Source organism: Delphinus delphis, chromosome 10 (assembly GCF_949987515.2).
Source record: "Delphinus delphis chromosome 10, mDelDel1.2, whole genome shotgun sequence".
In the NCBI taxonomy this organism is placed as follows: domain Eukaryota; kingdom Metazoa; phylum Chordata; class Mammalia; order Artiodactyla; family Delphinidae; genus Delphinus; species Delphinus delphis.
Window position 1 is genome coordinate 21,979,652 of NC_082692.2, and position 20,275 is coordinate 21,999,926.

The window sequence follows — 20,275 nt, forward strand, 5'->3', positions numbered from 1 at the left end:
TTTGTGGAATTGAGCCCTTAACCTGTGGGGCCTATGATAACTCTGGGTAGTCAGTGTCAGAATTGAATTGAATGTAGGACACCCAGTTTGTTTCAGAGAATTGGTTGTTGTGGGGAAAAAACCCAACACACTCGGTGTCAGAAGTGGTAAACAACACACAAAGGTTTTCTTGAATTGACTTTTGAGCATGATTTTGATGGAACGTCTGTTTAAAGGAGGATATATTTCAGGTTATTGTTGGGCTTTCCCATTCAGAATAAAGCATCATTTTCTCACATTCTCTTGGACAAAATGGCCCTCTTCAGAAGTCTCCTCAAAGCTCCTTTAACATCATTGTTCCTCAAGGTGTAGATGAATGGGTTGGCCATGGGAGTAATAACGCAGTAAAATAGCATCAGAACTTTGATGACATCTTGAGGGCTGTCCCCTGAGGGCTGTATATAGATGTAGATGCCAGAGCCATAGAATAAAGACACCACCAGTAGGTGTGATGAACAAGTGTTGAAGGCCGTAAGTCTCCCATCAGCAGAAGGGATTTGAAATACAGCTTGGGCAATATAACAGTAAGAGACAAGAATCATGGAGAGGGGACCCATTATCAGGAAGGTGGCCATCACTGTAAGCTCGCTGACTGTGGTGTCCACGCATGCCATCTTAATTAGACTGGGCAGCTCACAAAAGAAGTGGTCTAATTCCTGGTTCCCACACAGGGGCAGCTGGACTATGAGTGTGGACTGCAGTAGTGAATTGGCCAGACCAATGAGCCAAGCAGTGCTGGAGAGCTGCCAGCAGAGCTTGTGGTTCATGATTACAGAGTATGTCAGAGGCTTACACACAGCCACATAGTGGTGTAAGGCCATGGTGCCAAGCAGGACACATTCAGTACAGCCTAGCCAGTGAAATACATAGGCCTGGGTCATACAGCCTGTATAAGTGATGTTCTTGTTGGCCCCCCCACCCCAGGTTGAACAGCTTTTGGGATAGAGTTGTGCTGGTGAAACAGAGGTCCAAAAAAAGAGGCTTGTGAGGAAGAAATACATAGGACTTTGGAGTTGGGAATCTATTTGAGAGACCAGAATAATAGCAATGTTTCCCAACAGTGTGAACATGTAGGAGATTAGAAGGGCAAAGAAGAGAGGAAGATCCAACCACGGATATTTGGTAAAGCCTGTGAGAATGAAATCCTCTGGAAAACTTTCATTCATGTGCTTCATTGAATTTTGATGGGAGACACCTGCTAAAATCAAGGAAGAGAAGGGTGATTTTAAAAACCCTGAGTTGTCAGAAGTTTTGACGATAACAGGAAAAAAATACTTTTATGGGGGAGCAATGGGGTACACCCTCAGTAGAAATCATAACAACATTAATGAATATAATAATTAATAAGTCACATTTGAAAAATCCTTTTAGTAGAGAAAGTGCTTTCATTTTTTCCCCCTAAATCAAAGCCCTATGTGACGGGTTAGTGGACATTCATTATTTGTTATGGCTCTTCTGTATGATTAAAGAAGTCATTGGGAGGTGGTCTTCTCCCAGCTACCTTGCAGCTAAGGGAGTGTGTGACCTAAGAGGTGGGGTCTTGGGTAGGTGCTTAGGTAATGAAGGTAGAGCCTTCATGTATGGGCTTAGTGCTCTTATAAAAGAACCCACAGCGATTCCTGTCCTCTCCACCATGTGAAGTTACAGCTACGAGATGCTATCTATTAACCAAAAAGTGGGCTTTTACCAGACACTGAAACTGCCAGTGCCATGATCTTGGATTTCCCAGCCTCCAGATCAGTGAGATAAATGTTGCAATAGGTCTCCTGGTCTCTGGCATTTTGTTATAGCAGCCCAAATGGACTAAGACATATGTCATCAGGGAAATACAAATTAGAACAACAATCAGATTCTACTACACACCTATTAGAGTGGCCAAAATCGAGAACAATGACACCAAATGCTAGCAAGGATGTGGCACAATAGGAACTCTCATTTGCGGGTGGGAATACAAAATGGTAGGGCCACTTTGGAAGACAGTCTGGCAGTTTCTTACACAACTAAACATACTCTTACCATATGATCCAGTAATCACACTCCTGGGTATTTACTCACATGAGCTGAAAACTTACATCCACACAAAAGCCTGCACAAAGATGTTTGCAACAGTTTTACTCATAATTGCCAAAATTTGGAAGCAACCAAGATGTCCTTCCAAAGGTGAATGGATAAATAAACTGTGGTACATCCAGACAATGGAGTACTATTCAGCGCTAAAGAGAAACAAGCTGTCAAGCTATGAAAAGACGTAGAAGAACCTTGAATGCTAATTACTAACTGAAAGAAGCCAATCTGAAAAGGCAATATACTGTATGATTCCAACTATCATACAGTATGTTTGGAGAATGCAAAACTATGAAGACAGTAAAAAGATCAGTGGTTGCCAATGTTTAGGAGGGAGGGATGACTAAGTAGAGCACAGAGGATTTTTAGGCAGTGAGCCTCCTCTGTATGATATTATAATGGTATATACATGTCATTATACATTTTTCCAAACCCATAGAATGTACAATACGAAGAGTGAACCATAATGTAACTATGGACTTTGGGTGATTATGATATGTCTGGGTAAGCTCATCAGCTCTAACAATTGTACCACTTTGGTGAGGGATGAAGGTAAAGGGGGAGGCTATGCATGCGTAGGGGCAGGGGTTATATGGGAAATCCCTGTACTCTTGCTGAGTTTTGCTGTGATGTGAAACTCTTCTAAAAATAAAATCTTAAGAAAATTGTGATACTTCCTTACTGAGTGGGATGCAGAGTAAAAGGAACAATTCTCCTGATGGCCCTCTCCATACCCATCAGGTAAACAGGGTTCGATTGCTGCAGGCTCTGCCAGGGCAAGAAACATTACAGGTCCTTGCTAATTTGGGGCAGAAATTTGGAGACCATATATGGGAATGAATTCTGAGAGTGTTTGACCCAAGAAATTAGATATGAATTTGTCATAATTGTTACCTCTACCAGAGAGACTTGTTTCAATTTACTGGCTGGAGCCATGAGTATCGTTTTCATTGGGTTTTTTTTTTCTGTTGTTTTAGTCAACACTAAAACCTGGTCACTTTAAAGTGACCCATCTAAATGATGTTGATTTGTGAGAATCCCTTAGCATATAGAAGGGACCCTGAAGATGTCTGTGGATTATGTAATAAGAACAGACTTGTGCTGAGGACAAGATCCCTTGTCATGTCTCCAAAAACAAACAAACAAAAACAACAGGAATTGTACCATCTGAAATCTGTGAGAATTGAGAAGAGTTTTTTTTTTTCAGGTAACCATAGTTCACTAAATGATTCCACTGTGACTAATGTTTATGCAGTCGTGAAAGTGTAAACTCTCCATGCTGATATAACCAAAAAGTATGATATAAGAGTATCTGGAGAGTAAGACATAGACATTCTCTCACTCTCTCTCTTTCTCTCTGTCTTTTGTCCTCACTCTTTCTCTTTGTTATGTAAGGGTTAAAAGTTCTCATTTTTTATAGTAAGTGATAAATAAGTCATATTTAAAACTAAAAAAACACAAATAGAGTAAAGACTTGTTATTAAGAAGTATGGGTAAATAGAAGAAAACACTGAAATTATTAAAGATGTGTTACCTTGGGAGACCAGGAATTGAGCGTGAGTAATGATGAAGGGAACTGCTATTTTTCATTATAAGCTCATAGTATTATTTTATTTTTTTTAACTTTGAACGCATATGTCTTTAATATAAATGAAAATTAAATAAGAAGGAATGGAATGGATCTGAATATTTGTCAATGATGGTGAAGGCGTTAGAGTTGTACACATTGTTTGAAAGCGTGGAAAGCACAAATCATCACTTACTGCAGCATAGAGTGCATAACATGGCGTAGTGGAAAAACAGGTTGCAAAAATAACTTGGGTCCAGGATATGGAAAATCTTGAATACTAGGTTAAGGAGTCTGATCAAATGAAGATTTTTTTTTTCAGAAGAGGTGTGAAATGATTGGAGCAGCATTTAAAAACATTTATTATGGCTGAATAACGAGAGATTCAAGAAGTGGGAAGTTGGGAACTCAGTGGGGAGGCTACTGCAAAAGTCTATGGGAGAGAGGCTGAGAACGTTAGCTTGGAGAGTGGCAGTGGGAATCAAGAGCAAGGTACGAATGTAGGAGAGAGGAAGGAGCTGAAAGAACATTTGAAGTTTTAATCTGAGGTGCTGAAAGAATGGAAATTCAATTAAGAGAAAGAAGCATGTATATGAGGATTGATCGGAATACGTGATTTAACCAAAAAAGACCTCCCAAAAGAGATAAATTTAAAGCTTGACTTATAACAACTGGCTCTGAGGGTCCATTCACCAGAGTATGGATTCCTGCTTCATCCAGACACCTCTAGGTCAATTTGACAAACTACACATTTACATACAACCACTTGAATTCATGGCTAGGATGGTTTGTTGCAGCTGTTTAGCCACCAAGGACAGGGACGGGGACAGAAAGAGGGAGAGGCAAGGGAGTATGTCTCCAAAAACAGAAAAGAAATCGCCTGCATCTGCCAGGAAGTTCATGCATTTGTGTATAAAATGGCTGAGGAAAAGAGTAAAACAAGATCCCATTGCCCCCCAACCCCACCTCGCAAATCCTCAATATTTTATCATTGGTTATTCTTTATATTGTTTGATCCTCAAATTTAACTTCAGAGTATTGGCATTTACTCATTCATTCATTCATTCATTCACTTTAAAGCAAAAAGATAAAAACTTTATTACTGGGAAATTCTTGCTGGTCTTCACATAGGGATGTGACAAAAATGACAGAGTATTGGTTTTAGAGAATTGATTTTTAGTGACATGACCTGCTTTCTCATTCCTCCCCATCTCCTAGATAATTGGATTTTGGACATAATTCTGGGATCAACATAATTTTGAACAAGTGACAACCATTTGTTTGGCATAACGAGAATTCATTTAGCTCATGGAGGCATCTTACCCTGCCTGATATTGCCAAAACTCAGAACCTTCATTTTCTGTCTCAAAACAAAACACAATACCATCTAGGCTGGTGTGAATAGAAAGAAACATCACTAGAACTTACCTCTTCTTATTTGAATCTGTATTAAGCAGATGTGTTTAGCTATAGAACCTTAGTCAGGAGAAAGGTTGCAGAAGGGTTGGATTCCAACAGTCCTGAGAGAGGGAAGCAAGTATGATCAGGTCAGCACTTCAGTAAAAGCCACCAAAGGTCTTAATATGGCAGGTAGGGTGAATGTGATTCTGGAGGCATTGGATAATCTCTCCTGGTTCCAAATCTGATTCAAAGGCAGATAAAACAAGTTCACACCCAGTGTGCCAGTGATCCCATAGGGGCTGTCACTGGTGAATTAATCTCCCTGGAGACAATATCTATCTTTTATTTATACTTTTGGTTGTGATTATAGATTGCATCAGTTCTTCCACTCATTAACCCCATCTTAATAGCAAGGGAGAGCAGGATTAACCCCAATAATTTTCAGAAAGAAAACAAATATTGTGCTATTAACAATAATGATGATAATAATGGCTTAACACATTCTAGGCAATTTATATGAATTGTGTCCTAACAACTCCTTGAGGTAGGTACTATTATTGTCCTCATTTAATAGTTGAGGAACTTAAAGCTTAAAAAAGGTAAGTAATTTGTCCAAGGTTCATAAGGCTCACACACTTCCAGAATTCACACACAAAGTGGATGCTCTGCAAATGTCATGAGCAAACATAGGTTTTTAAAATATCTGTAGTGTTTGGGGTACATGCTTATTTGGTCTTTTCAACCATATTGCAAGCTCCATGGGGGCAAGGTTTATGTCCTCTTTTTCAACCGGCTAAAGCGCAGTGCTGATCAAATTAAGATCCTCCTTTTATTTCTTATGAATGCAGGTATAATATCCACATCTCCATCACATGAAGACCATCTCAGAGCAGGTCACTCCTCAGAACAAGGTAGAACTAAAGAAGCAACTGAATAAGTACTTTAAAGGACAAATCCTTGCCTAATTGTCTGACAATGCTTTTTTTCCTCCTTTTTAAAACTTTGTATTTTAATTTGGGGGGGATGTTAATTTTACAATAAAAATTATTTTTATTCATGAAATCGTTCACTCTTTTAAAAAAAATAGTTTGTACATTTGGTGCCATGTTGAGAATGGCCTTCTCCACCTCAAGATGTTATAAATATTACCTACATTTTGTGTAATACTTTAGGGTTTTACTTTAAATATTTTATAACAGTATTTTCTGTTTTTACATAAATATTACATATTTTTACATTTAAATCTTATTACCTGATACAAGTGTCTGACAAAACTTTTATCTCAACACTTTCTTCACATCCAAAAACTCCCTTTTCAGGCTGGACTTCCAAAGTTATTAGATGCTGTCATGACTGAGTTGTTACTCAGAGCTAGGCCATACAGTCGTCCCTCTTCCTACTTGTTATAGACTGGATGTGTTCTCCCAAAATTCATATTTGGAAGCCCTAACCCCTAATGTGACTACATTTTGAGACAGGGCCTTTAAGGAGGTAATTTATGGTTAAATGAGGTCATAAGGGTGGGGCCCTAATCCAATAAGACTGGTGTCCTTATAAGAAGAGGAAGAGACACCAGAGCTACCTTCTGCCCTCGCTCTCACTCCCATTCTTCCCTTGCACGTACAGAGGAAAGCCATGTGAGGACACAGTCAGAGGGGGCCTTCTACAAGGCACGAAGAGAGGTCTCACCAGAAACCAAGTCTGATGGCACCTTGATTTTGGACTTCTAGTTCCAGAACTATGAGAAAATAAACTTCTGTTATTTCAGCTACCCAGTCTGTGATATTTTATGGCAGCCCTAGCTAATACACTGTGTTTAAATCTAAAGAATCAGGGCATGAAGACAGCATGTCCAAGGCAAAAAAACAAAACAAAACAAAAAACCACAACCAACCAACCAAACAGAGCCTAGGAGATGAAGAAGATTATTTCAGTTTGTTAGTTATATGGCCTGCTCATTTTTTTGTGGAGAACCTCCTACATAGATTTCTGAGGTTTTATTTTATATTTTCCTCCTCCCTAAGTTAAACGAGTTAAGCAGCTGTTCACTGGGCTGATTATCTTCTAGCAGAAAACAGACAGTTATCTCAGGATCCCTAACCCTTAGGACTAAGGTTTGAGATCAGTCTAAGTTGCTTAATTTTATTTAGCTCTGCGGCCAAAAACTTCATTCTTGACTCTAATCAAATAGAAGACAGATATAATGAGAAAAGCATGGATTCCAGAATCAGACAGACCTGAGTTTGAAATTGAACTTTGTCACTTACTCTGTTACTGTGAATATTATTGAACCTATTTCCTCATCTTCAAAGAGCTGATCATAACACATATTTGACAGGATTGTTAGGCTGATTAAATGACAGCATGTCTGGAAACTCTTGGAATGTAGTAGACTTCCAATAATGCTAACTAGATGATAAAGAGGGTAAGTAGATGTTCATGAATTAGTACAAACGTGCTAATAGCATAGCTGGACCTCACTTTCAGTTCTGCTTTGTGTGTAATATTTTAAGCAGGAGTTTTGCAAATGTGATTCACTTGCTTCAAAATCACTTGGAGTGCTTGTTAAAAACACACATTTCTGGGCCTTTCACCAAAATAGAATTAAAACCTCTGGCGATAAGTCCCAAGAAACTGTGTTTTAACTAGTTCCCTAGGTGATTTAAATGTCTACTAAGCTTGGGAATCATTGCATTATAGGATAATTCCATTTTTTAAATTGCAGAATTAAAGTTCAGTTTTTAGTGGGGCCAATATATGTATTCCCTTTGGGACTAAAGCCCTTCCTTGAAGACTGAGGGCGTATAAGCAAATGTAAATTACTGTTATTATAATTTAGTAATATTTGGAAAATCATATATAAAAGAGATAACATAATGCTGAGTTTCCTAGAATCACTAATAAATTACATGGGAATTCAGAAAAAAGCATTAAGAGTTGGTACAGTTTTGTTGCCCCCTCCCCCAATTAAAAAATAGAGGACAGGGAACTTCAGCAAAGATGAAAAACAGAAGGTCATTTTCTTTCTGTTTCCATAAAGAGACCCACCACCTTTTCCTTAGGAGTGAGAATTTTTGTAGTCACAGCTGCTTTTGAATGAGTGGATCAGAATTCACAGTAATACTGAGTACGGTGGAGAATTAGTAGTAATGAGGGTTTACTGAAGAATTTGTCTTCCTAGGGAGAGGGCAAAAGCCAAGGCCCCACTGGGACTCGAACCCAGGATCGCCTGTTTACAAGACAGGTGCTTTAACCAACTAAGCCATGGAGCCCACACATGAGCCTGACTTTGTTCTAGATCTGCCCTTACTGTGAGATTAACTATTCCTGATATAGTCTTTGTGATTCAGTGCAGCTTATTGTGAGAAAAGAGACAAACTCCAAGAAGACGTTTTGCTTACTTAGATGCGCTGCAGAGCTAATACACGCGGGAAAAGTTTGGGCAGCTTGAATGTTGGGACCAATAGCACTTCAATTAGTCGAAGGATATAACCATCAGTAAAAGTCGAGGCTACTCACTTTTTCCAATTAGGATAAAGTCTTCTAAAAGCAAAATTTGCTGTTACTGCACCTCGTCTTCTGTAACTAAGATTCTTCATTCCAATAAACTAAGTGAGGAACTCTAAAAATGGAACTCCACTAGAAGACTCTTAGACAGCCGGGCTAGGGCACCTAGTGTCCCTACATGTCACTTGCACCTAGCAAGCAGTGACTTGGAGGGGAAGAATCGGGAGCGGAGAAGAGGGGGCTGGGAGTGTAGAGTTCAGCTACACAGTCAGACACATCGCTCTCAAAATCCTAAAACACCAATGTCAAGGTCGCTGTAAAGACTCCGATCAGAAAACCACAGGGGTAGAGCCCCTTGGAGTGGGGGACGGGGAGAGGCAGAATGGTCCCCTGCTGGCCACAAGGTGTTCCCTGGATCCAGGTACAATCCTCCTTAGGTGAAGAGCCTTACGGTTCCAGAGAACCACCCGTTGACCACTCCCTGCCCACCAAGCGCCTGATTTCCAGTGCAATAGGTCGTCAGCTCGCAAAGAGGGCGACACCTTCTTCCTTATAATCCGGTTCCTTCACCCCGCGATGACTCGCTCTTCCCCCCCTGTCGCATCCCCCGCGGGGACGAGCAGAGAGCTAGGTCTGAGGGCGGTCCCCTGATCGCGACTGCGGGCCACCTGAACGCCCAGAAGGCTTTACGGGGAGCTGACTGGGGGGATCGTGGTAGGATAAAGCAGGTGACGCTCACAGATGCGCCTCTGATATTCCCAGGGGTAGGAAGCGAAGCTCCTATTTTGTACAAAGAAAGCACAGAACTTCCTTAATATTTTTTGGAAATGAGAAAAACGTTTGATTAAAACGTTTGGAGGTAGTGTGGGAGCCTTCTAGGATGCAGCATTAAGTCTCTAATTTCTTTAGAAACATGGGTTCAAATCCCACCGCCACATCCCAGCCCCCTCAGGTCGGCAAGTGGAACCCCAGTAAACAAGCTCTTCCTTAAAAGCTAACGGAAAATTCACACTTCGGGGAATTAGTTTAGGTGAGAAGAGTTCTTTCACCGAGGGCAAGAACCTAAGGGTGTGGGAAACTCTCCTAATCCAGTCCTTTCCTCTTTCCAATTCGTGAGTTTCTCAGAGACATCCAAACTACAGAACTACAATGAAATAATATTTTCTACCTAACAGACTGGTAAACAAACAAACAAAAATTGTTTGTGGTAGCGTTGCCTATTAGCACTTGAAGACATTGTATGAGTTTCCTGTGGCTTCTGTAACAAATTACCAGAGCTCAGTGGCTTAAAACAACAGAAATTTATTTTCCCACAGTTCTAGAGGCCAAAAGTCCAAAAAGTCAGTATCACTGGGCAGAAATCAAGGTGTTGACAGGGTCATACTCCCTGTTGAGGCTGTAGGGGAGAATCTGTCCTTGCCTCTTCCAGCTTCTGGTGGCAGCCAGCCTTCCTTGCTTTGTAGTTGCATTACTCCTATCTTTGCCTCTGTATTCACATTGTCTTCTCCTGTTCTGTCTCTGTACTCACCCTATGCCTCTCTAGGACACTTGCAATGGCATTTAAGCTCCACCTGGATAATGAAGGATAAAGTCCCCATTTTGAGATCCTTAACTTAATCTCTTCTGCAACGACTCCACCTTTTGTTTTTTGGTGGGTTTTTTTTTTTTTTTTGGCCGTATAAGGTCATATTTACAGCTTCCAGGAATTAGGATGGAGATATCTTTTGGAAGACCATTTTTTAGTCTACCCTACAGTATTAACATATTGATTCCTCCACCCACAAGCAAGAGATTAACTGGTTATAACTTCAGTTTATTTCTCTGTAAAATGGGAATAATAATATGAACTTTCTTATATATTACTGAGAATATAATATGACAATGTGAAGAACTATAACAATATCTGGGGCTTAGTAAGAACTAAATGGCTGTTAATTCTCATGGTCACAGGAATGCTCTGTGCTGGCCAGGGTGTCAAGGAAACTGGCCCTTCCTTGGCTCTATAAGAGGATAAATTAGTAACATTTAGGGAAGACTAAGACAGGAACCACTGAAATTACCATCACACATACGATTTGATTTAGCAATTGCACTTTTAGAAAGTTCTCTAGTACACACCCTTATGAAATGCAGATATTATTTATTTCAACATTGTTTATATTGTTAAATGTGGCTGGTTAAATTTAAGATATATCCATAACATGGAATACTTTTGAGACAAAAGAAAAAGAAAAGAAGCTCTTTCTATGTTGATATGAAAACCACGGCAAAATACAAGAAGTAATAAAGGCAAGATGCAGTAGAATAGGTCTGAAAAGTGCAAAATGTGAGGAAAATAATAGACTTCTCCTGGCTTGCATGCAAAAAGTATACCTTTAAGGTAACTCCAGGCTCTGACATGTTTGCGTGAGGAACCAGAAACCAGTGCTGGGGGGAAATGAAGTGGGATGAGGGTAGACTTTCACTGTATATCTATTTTAGTAATTTTGAACCATGTGGAAGTTTTACTTATTTCTTTACGAACATTTAAAAAACATTCAAAAGAATTCCTTAGATACTAAATCGTGTTCTTTGATACAAACAATTGGCAGTCAGACTTTTTTTGTTTTTCCCTTAATTACCCCTGAAGTTGGAAGAAAATGTTTTCCTAACCTCAAGCAATTTCTTCAAAGCAGCGGGTTTGATAACAAAGCTGGCAGCGGTGGGATTCGAACCCACGCCCCCGAAGAGACTGGAGCCTTAATCCAGCGCCTTAGACCGCTCGGCCACGCTACCACACAAACAAACACTTTAAAGCTCTCCTTAACACTTTAAAAGATACAAGTCTGTTCTCTTGTGTGTTTTTTTTTCTAGAGCATTTGCCACCACCACCACCACAGCCCCCGCCCCGCCCCAGACAACTGTCATCCCACTACCAATAAAATCTGCAAATAGATTCCTACTTCGGGAGACACATTTTTGCCTCCTATGCTATGTTTGTGATACTCGAAAGTAAAGGGAGAAGCAGCCAATGCATAATATCCTTCAAACGAAGAAAATCAGTAGTTACAAAAAATGATCAGAAATCACCACCGCCGATGCAGCACCGGAACTCTGAGGACGCAGAGATCAGGAGTCTCCAATTTGTCAGCTGCGTTTGGGGGTCAGCAGCGGGAAGTTACTTTTAATGCCCTCATCTAGAAAAAGGAAGCTCCCCTTCCCACTCACTCGGAACTTGAGTCAGGGTTTGTATGTCTGTGTGTGATTTCTTATTGAAGGAAACAACTGCGCAAGCAGACCTACTTTTTGCTGAATGTGATCATGGTCTTAATTTACAAAGTTCAGGGAGGGAATTAGTTTGCTTTTGGTGCGGGGCGTCTCATCCTCTCCAGGCCCAGAGAGGACGCGTTCTACCTGCTCCAACCCCACCAACGCGAACTGGGCGAGTCCCTTGGTCTTTTTTCCCGGCTCACCCTCTCGCTGACCGGCCTGATCCATTACATGCTGCACCGTTTAAGTGAGCCCTAATGCCACTGTTTCACATCGACTGCATAGCCACAAGCCCACTGGCAAGTCACTTAAACTTATTGGGTCTTACTTTTCTCATACGTAAACTGGAGACAATAATAAGACTTGCCTAAAGTGATAGATAGGTAGATAGATAGGTAGGTAGATAGATAGATGGTCAATACATGTAAGATACATATAAATTGCTTAAAAGAGTACCTTGCCCATAATAAGCACTTAATACAGCTTGCTATTATCATTTGTATCACTTACTAGTATTCATTGAACAACTTTTTTGTGTGTGTCAAGTGTTCAGTCTTTTAAATAATACTGTGAAATATTATCCCATTTTACAGATAATGAAGTTTTTAAAATTGACATATTCCCAAGAAAACCAAGTGAATTATTTTTCCTAACTTAATAGATGGCACATACAAGATTTACACTTCAGTCCTACAGTTTCCATTTTGGGACCGTTTCTACTTTGCCGGATTGAAATCCGGTATATTCTTTCTCCATTCTCAATCATCTCACCTCATCTCTTCCACCTTATCTCGCCTCTGTTTACATTATTCTGGACTTCTAGCCAGAAGAGAAGGGCCTTCAGGTCATGGTCATGGTCATGATCAAAGACATCGATTGTAAGAGGAACATTGGCAGGCAAGGAAGTTCCAGAGCTAGATAAGGAGACAGCAGCTTCGCCCTCAGCAGAGCTAAACATTTTTGTGTGTCCTTCATTGGTGCAGTCTGGAAATCTTCACGCCTGTGGACCCAGCTCAGGCCCCTCGTATCTGTATGTCACTTTCTACACATGTTGTGAAGTGGGGCAGTGTGAAATCTAATGAAGTCTAATGTCCCCCAGCAGTAAGTGGTGTTTAAGGCATAATGGGAAAAAAATTCACCATGTGGCATATTCAATCAAGGATAAAATCCTGAAATACTTTTGGTCAATCATTGTGACATACTCGGAGCAATGGTAAACATATGCCCTAGCACATACTCTTATTTTTCACTCTATTCAAAAAATATAACTTCCTAGAAAGTTCGTATAAACATGAAAGAGAATCGATAGTTCTAACGAAAATAAGACAAGCCAGTGCCTTCTTAGCGCAGTAGGCAGCGCGTCAGTCTCATAATCTGAAGGTCCTGAGTTCGAGCCTCAGAGAAGGCAAAAGAGTTTTGTCACTCCTACAGACTCTCGTTTGAGAAAGAAACAGGGTAGTAAACAAAATTATCCCACTAATCGAGCTCTGCGGTGTGAAATGTAGGTACTAGGACTAACTCCCAGTCAGTCAGTCTGATGTGATTATACGTGGGGCTGTAGTCCTTCAAGAAATTCAGCAGGTTTCTTTGGTACCAGTTTCCTTTGGCAGCAAGATAGTTTTTCAATACGTTGACTACAGTGCACACCCATACCATAAATCTGTATTAACTATTTGCTGCCCTAGAAAATTAGCAAAAACTTACCACCTTAAAATAGCAAAATTTATTATTTATCAGTTCTGGAGGTCAGAAGTCTGAAATGGGCCTTAAGGGGCTAAAATCAAGGTGTGGCAGAGCTGCCTTCTTTCTAGAGGCCCTGGAGAGAAATCATGGCTTTTTTCCAGCTTGTAGATGATGCCCCTATTCCCTGGCTCATGTTCACATCACTCTGACCTCTGCTTCTGTTGTCTCATCTCCTTCTCTTACTCTGGCCCTCCTACCACCCTCTTATAAGGACCTTATGATTACATTGAACCAATCCAAAAATCCAAGATAATCTCCCTATCTTGAGATTCTTAATTTAATCACATCCCTTTTGCCTTGCAAGATAGCATATTCACAAGTTTTAGAGATTAGGAAAAGGACATCTTAGTCTACCTGCTGGTCCCCAAAGATTCACACCCATCCCACATGGAAAAATATTAACCCCATTCCAAGTTCCCCCCAAGTCTTAACTCATTTTCAGCATCAACACATCTAAATTTTGTCAGTTCAAAAATTGCAAATATCATCACCTAAATTTGGAATGATTGAGGCTCTGTGTATAATCAATTCTGGGCACAATTTTTACTTTATTGATTGCTTATGTATGTGCTAGATATCCTTCTAAAATATTTTATGTGTATTTACTCCTCAAGTCCTCCCATTAACTCTATTAGGTAGTCCTATTACTATTTCCATTTCACACAGGAGCACAGTGATGACCATTGAGATAAAGCAAGTTGCCAGAGGTCCCTTAGCTAATAAGTGGAGCAGCTGAGGTTTGAATACAAGCAGTGTGAACTAGTTCAATAAAGCCCTAATCAAAATGAATGGAGGTGAGATCCAGGCATTGTTGGGAGTCAGTTTTCTGATTATTCAATATTGCTGCTCATGGTTCTTAGAATAATAATAGTAGCCACTTGGTAACTATTTCTCATTAAAAAGTTAAAAAATAATTTTTTAACATTTGCCAGTGATTTTATCAAAGGACAGGATGACACTCTTTGGTTACTATACCTCCACCCTATACTCTCCCCATATTCTTTCATTGCTTTATTTTTCTCTGCAGACTTCATCAGTATCTTATATGCTTACTTATTTTACACACTCATTTCTTTATTTTCCGTGTCACCCCCCCCACCAGAATGTAAGATACGTAAGAGTAGTGCTTTTTGTTAGCTTTGTTCGCTGCTGTATTTCCTGCCCTTAGAAATATGCCTGGGGTTGTTACCAGAGGCAGGGATTGGGGGTGGCGGGCAAAATGAGTGAAGGTGGTTAAAGGTACAAACTTCCACTTATGAGATAAATAAGTCCTGAAGTTGTAATGCACAGGTTGGTGACTATAGTTAATGATACTGAATTGCATATTTAAAAGTTGCTAAGAGAGTAGATCTTAAAAGTTCCCATAACATGGGGAAAAAAATGTAACTGAAAATAAAACGAAAGAAAGAAAGAAGAAGAAAGACAGAAATACGCCTGGTACATAAAAGACCAGCAGTTTACGCTGTTGAATTAATTGATGAATGAATGGGAGACAAAAAGACACAGAAGTTCCATAAATCTTTAGGGCTGAAACTCAATTGCTTTAGATATCTGGCAGAATTGTCCAACTTGCTCTTTTCTCACAGCAACTTTGTCCTAGCTATAGAATGTTTGTGTTTAGGACATTTTTCCTTCCAGTTGATCATCATTCCTGAAGTATTCTAGTGTTTTCCTTAAGAGAAGTAACATGGGAATATACTGTTCAAAATGGCAAGCATGCCCCTGCAAACATCCTAATTTTCCTTTATAGCTAGTAGTGGATTCATTGTTCATTAATTTATCTTATTTAATGAAATCAATTTTAGAGCTGGAGATTGTTAGACTCTAGAGGGATTATACATATCTTCCTGTTTGGGTACTTTAAACTGTAACACATTGTAGGCGCTCAGAAACACTTTACCACAGTTCAATGCAAAACCTATTTGAAAAGTGATTGAGGTAAAGTCACATGCAGTATTCTTTGGAGGTGGTTTGCATTTGAATTGTCATCTCCCTAAGGATCTACTTCTCTTCAGAAGTAAGGAATCTGAGCAAATTGCAGTCGAATAACTTGTAATGTATCTGATTGAGTTCTAGCGCTCTAAGTTTGGTGAGAATTTGTGGGGGATTAGTAGGAAGACACAATTAACTCGCCAATATAAAATAAATTTTCAGGAAGAGTTGACTTCTGGGTAAAACGCAAGGCCCTACTGGGAGTCGAACCCAGGATCTCCTGTTTACGAGACAGGCGCTTTAACCAACTAAGCCATAGAGCCACCTGAAAGGTAAGGGGACAGCCGAATCTACCCCATTTTACTTCGATTGGGTGAAAACAATGACTTTACACTGTCTAGTGTTAATCTGTTGCCTTCAGAAAATATGCCAACTCCAGGGAGATGCTTCACTTCCTCAGAACGCGCTTGAGACAGAAAAATACGAAAGGAAAAGTAATAGGTAGGTGTAGCGTTAGACAAAGGATTTTTCTGTTATCCCAAGGAAAAGCGTTACAGAAAGTCGAGGCTAGGAAATAAGTGGTAAAGATTTTTACAAGGAAATATGCCTTTTAAAAACTATATGTAATTTTTAAAAAACCTTCAAGGATTTGCATGAAATAACTGGCCATATGTGACAAAGTAACTCATTTGAGGTACCTGAAGGTGCCGGATTGGTGAGAGGAGGAATGTGCATCTCTTGGGTGAAGCCGAGGAGGCTGGGCGTCAAGGCCATCTTCCTTCAACTACAGGTGTCAGCCCGTTTAGTTTCCCTCCAAATCCCGTGCTGTCATTCTCAAGAGCACGGTCAAGATCTGTTGTAACAACCTTCCACCTGGAGCCTCTCAGGAGGGGTGTGGAGGTGGGAGTGCGGACAGGGAGCCAGGAACCTCTGCAGCTTCCGCCTCAGGAAATTTGGTGAGCATCTGAAAAAATCCAACCAGGAAAAAGGCTGTTTACTTCAGTTCCCCCCAATTTTTGTCCTCCTCTGTTCCTCTCGGACTAGGTTTTCACACTCAGGTACTTCTGAAAATCAGTTCGTAGAAGAGGTAACGCCTTCTCCCCTCTAACTCGGTCCCTGCACCCCACGGTGACCCACCTTCCCCGCAGCTCCCAGTCGCATCCCCTCGGGGACGAGCAGAGAGCAAAGCTGGAGGGCTCTGGACCACTTCGCGGCTGCGCGCCCCCAGAAGGCCCCGCGTGGGTGGGGGAAGGGCCGTGGGAGTCGGGATGAGTCCCAGTTCCCGCCCCGCCCCAGGACAGGCGGGAACTGGGATCGCTGAGGTGATGCGGGCAGGGAGGCCGGGACGGGAGAGGGGAGACCCGAGGACCAGTCCAGACTGCGTTCGCAGGGTCAGAACCCGCAGGACCCGGGTGGGTACGAAGACGCGCATCACGCATCCCAGCCCTGAACTTTGGGAATTCAGGCCATAAAAACATCGTCAGAAAAACTGTGGGTCTATCGCACAGATGTTTCTTTCCATAGTCTTTTACAACAGGGTCTTTATTAAAAGGTCGGGGCTCGAAGTCCAGGTGGTTAGGGATGCGGGGGCAGTGAGTGGGGAGGGGAGTTCGTCTGCTTTCAAGTTGCGGACAAGAAATATAACTTCTCTCCGCCGACGCCTAAACTCAGCCGGCAAATCTGAGACTCATCTCAGGGTCGTCACAGTTCCAAAGCCAGGTCAGCCATGGTGATTTTCAAACGTTTTCTCAATGGTTGATTTTTCTAGACTCTAATGGATTTATTCTGTCTACCTCCTCGTTCTCATGAGAGACCGCACCAGAGGCGAAACTCGGGGGTGCTGGGTCCGGGTTGGACGGACAGAGGGGCGACCACCCGAAACCGAATTTTGCTCTTTCTCGGTAGCTGGGAAGATTCATTACAGCGCAGAGAATCAGGGAGGATGGAGCACCTGATATTTGGTGCGTGGGAATCTAGGAATAGTCTAAGCATACAATTTTAACTCTAATTTTGCCTGCTTGAAGGACGTGAAGTTCCCGACGAGTGTCTTTTGAAAGGGAGTGGAGAAGGTAATATACACAAAGTTCACACTGAATTTACTTTCCTTATATGTCTTCTGAGCATTAGAAATAGCTGTAAAGTAATTTGCTTTTTTTTTCCATGTACATAGAGGTAAATTGCCTAAGCGATCCAAAGCGTTGGGGGAGGGCGCTAGTCTCTTGGGATACAGAGATTCAAATCTCACCCCTGCCAATCATTTTTCTACAGACCTTTCCATAAAGGGGAGAGAGCCCTTCCAGTCGCTTTTTTGGGAGTTGATAATTTGGCAGAGACGTGTTCAGGGAAGAACTTTGTCTTTACCATACATAATAAATTAAGGTTCAGTTAAAAAGAAAAAACTTTCCCCATATTCCCCTCATTTTTCAGATCTTTGGTCAAGACTTGTAGTCCAAAAGGATAGACTTTTCTTTTTGTAAAAAGATTTTATGTTGTATATGTAACATTTTGGCAAGTCCCAAACCTGAAAAAGTATCAAACAGACCCTCCTTACCCCTCACCACCATGCCCCCGCTCCCTGCTTCCCAGTCTCCCACCTCATCTCCACCTCCCAGAGAGGGAGAGTTACAGCCTTACAGACGCACATACTCATTTTTGTGTTTCCTTCCAAGGACAAGTGCATGCATATAGCATTAACCCACTTTTTACTCAATGAGAGTATCAAACACACTCTTGTGCACCTTAATCACTTCTAATATCTTGGAGTGATTCCACAGGGAAACATAAAGAACAGGATTTTTGCTAAAGACAGGCCAAGGTAGAGGACTAGTAGGGAAGAGGGCTCAGAGAAGCCTGACTAAAGTTTGGTCAAAAAGGAAGTCTGTCAGATAATACACCTTGAGTTTGGACCCAGGTGGAAACCACAAGGGTCAGAGACTGAGGAAACAGAAAACCAAGGGGCTGAATTGTCCATGTCAGCCCTGGGGTCCTAGGAACACCTAATGGCTGAGCGGGGGAGGCACTGTAGCCGTGGTCATGCAGAAGACATGGTAGCCACATGGAATACTAGAGAGATTTTCCTCATTCATCCTTTGTCAAAATTTCAATACCTTCTGCTGCTTCTCCATTCCCTAGAGCAGTGGTCTTCAAATTTTAGCCTGTACTAGTATCACCTGGAAGGCTTTTTAAACCACAGATTGCTGTTCCCACCCACACCCTGGCATCCCCACCCTCCCCAACCCTCATTTATGATTCAGTAAGTCTGAAAGTGATCTAAAAAACTGCATTTCTAACAAGTTCTCAAGGGATGCTGTTGGCTGCTGGTCAGGGGACCATGCTTTGAGAATCAATTCCCTAGAGATAGAAGGCAAGAAAGAGAAAATGTTGACTGAGTGAGGGCCTCTACTGGGGATTGCTCCGAATAATGAGTTGTTCATGCAGGGTAGTAGATGGTCTCCATGGCCTGATTCAGATGTGCTTGAAGGATTGTCCATCCATCCCTACCTGCTCTGAGTGTTGGCTCCTAATGGCCCATAGCTGCCCCTTTTTCAGAGTATTACCTTCAGCTGCTATATTCTTCAGAGAATTTCCTTCAGCCAAAGGGAGCTGTCTCACATCAGTTATGCCTCTGGGGCTCGAGGGTGAGCCCATAGCTAAAGATTGACAGACATGAGTTACAAAAGGCCATCTCTCTTCCTTCAAGATGGAAATAATTATAGTGCAATTTACCTGAAGCTAAATTCCATCAGAAATTGCATCCTTACTTCTCTCTTTACCCTGCCCTATTCTGCTTCACTGATTCCCTCTTCTGAGACCACTCTCTCAGTAAATTATGTGTACCTGACTGCTAGTCACAGCTTCTGTTTTCTGAGACCCGAAGCCAAGTCAAAGAGTATTCACGAGACCACAGAGCAAGATTCAGTGTGCTGGCTATGGGAGGGACTTTGGCTACTCTTTATCAGATTTGGGGAATCCAGCTTCCAGAACTAACACGGGCACTCTCAAAGTCCAACAACCACCAGCGTCCATGCAGTCTACAGGGAAGATACTACATCTATGCAATAACTGTCATGGGGGAGACAGTATTGGGGCCTTACTTCCAGGGATGGGCTGCTTAACAAACTGGGAGTAGGATGATTAGAGAAGGTCTGAGTACTGGTTCTCTGAACTTTAGAACATCCCTGTCCTGTCCAGGGGCTCTCCTCAAAGGTTTTGTGATTAGCGGAGCCTTAGTGATTTTAGATGCCTACTAGGTGGTTTGTTGGGGTAGTAGATTTATGCAACAACACTAGTCTTAGATTCAATTAGCTCAAGTCTATCTAATTTAAATGATAAATTGTGGCAACCTCTGGTTCGAGGAAAAAATTTGCAGCAATAGTAGTGCCAGTAATGATGATGATGATCACCATGATAGCCACTGTAAAGATTTAAAAAAAAAAAACCAAAAAAACTGCGGGGTTTCCCTGGTGGCGCAGTGGTTAAGAATCCGCCTGCCAATTCAGGGGACACTAAAATGTAGATGTAGAAAGCAATCTCATGGTAACTGGGGGGGGGGATAAATAGGGGGATTGGGATTGACATATACACACTACTATATATAAAATAGATAAGTAATAAGGAGCTACTGTATAGCACAGGGAACTCTACTCAGTACTCTGTAATGACCTATATAGGAAAAGAATCTAAAAAGAGTGGATATATGTATATGTGTAACTGATTCACTTTGCTGTACAGCAGCAACTAACACAACATTTTAAATCAACTATGCTCCAATAA

The 20,275-nt window shown here is 41.3% G+C and overlaps 1 protein-coding gene and 4 non-coding genes across 5 annotated transcripts; 1 reads left to right on the plus strand and 4 right to left on the minus strand.

Annotated features, from left to right (window-relative positions):
* Window positions 1–272: 272 nt before the first annotated feature.
* Window positions 273–1,214, minus strand: LOC132432707 (olfactory receptor 2B11-like). The gene is given in 3 exon segments (XM_060023449.2): window positions 273–956; window positions 958–1,016; window positions 1,019–1,214. Coding segments are annotated over 3 exon segments (939 nt in total).
* A 7,055-nt stretch (window positions 1,215–8,269) lies between these two features.
* TRNAT-UGU (transfer RNA threonine (anticodon UGU)) lies at window positions 8,270–8,343 on the minus strand. Its single transcript has one exon. It is a non-coding gene; the product is annotated as a tRNA-Thr (tRNA).
* Window positions 8,344–11,271: 2,928 nt separating this feature from the next.
* TRNAL-AAG (transfer RNA leucine (anticodon AAG)) lies at window positions 11,272–11,353 on the minus strand. Its single transcript has one exon. It is a non-coding gene; the product is annotated as a tRNA-Leu (tRNA).
* Window positions 11,354–13,162: 1,809 nt separating this feature from the next.
* TRNAM-CAU (transfer RNA methionine (anticodon CAU)) lies at window positions 13,163–13,235 on the plus strand. Its single transcript has one exon. It is a non-coding gene; the product is annotated as a tRNA-Met (tRNA).
* Window positions 13,236–15,751: 2,516 nt separating this feature from the next.
* On the minus strand, window positions 15,752–15,825 carry TRNAT-CGU (transfer RNA threonine (anticodon CGU)). The gene has a single exon. It is a non-coding gene; the product is annotated as a tRNA-Thr (tRNA).
* Window positions 15,826–20,275: the final 4,450 nt, after the last annotated feature.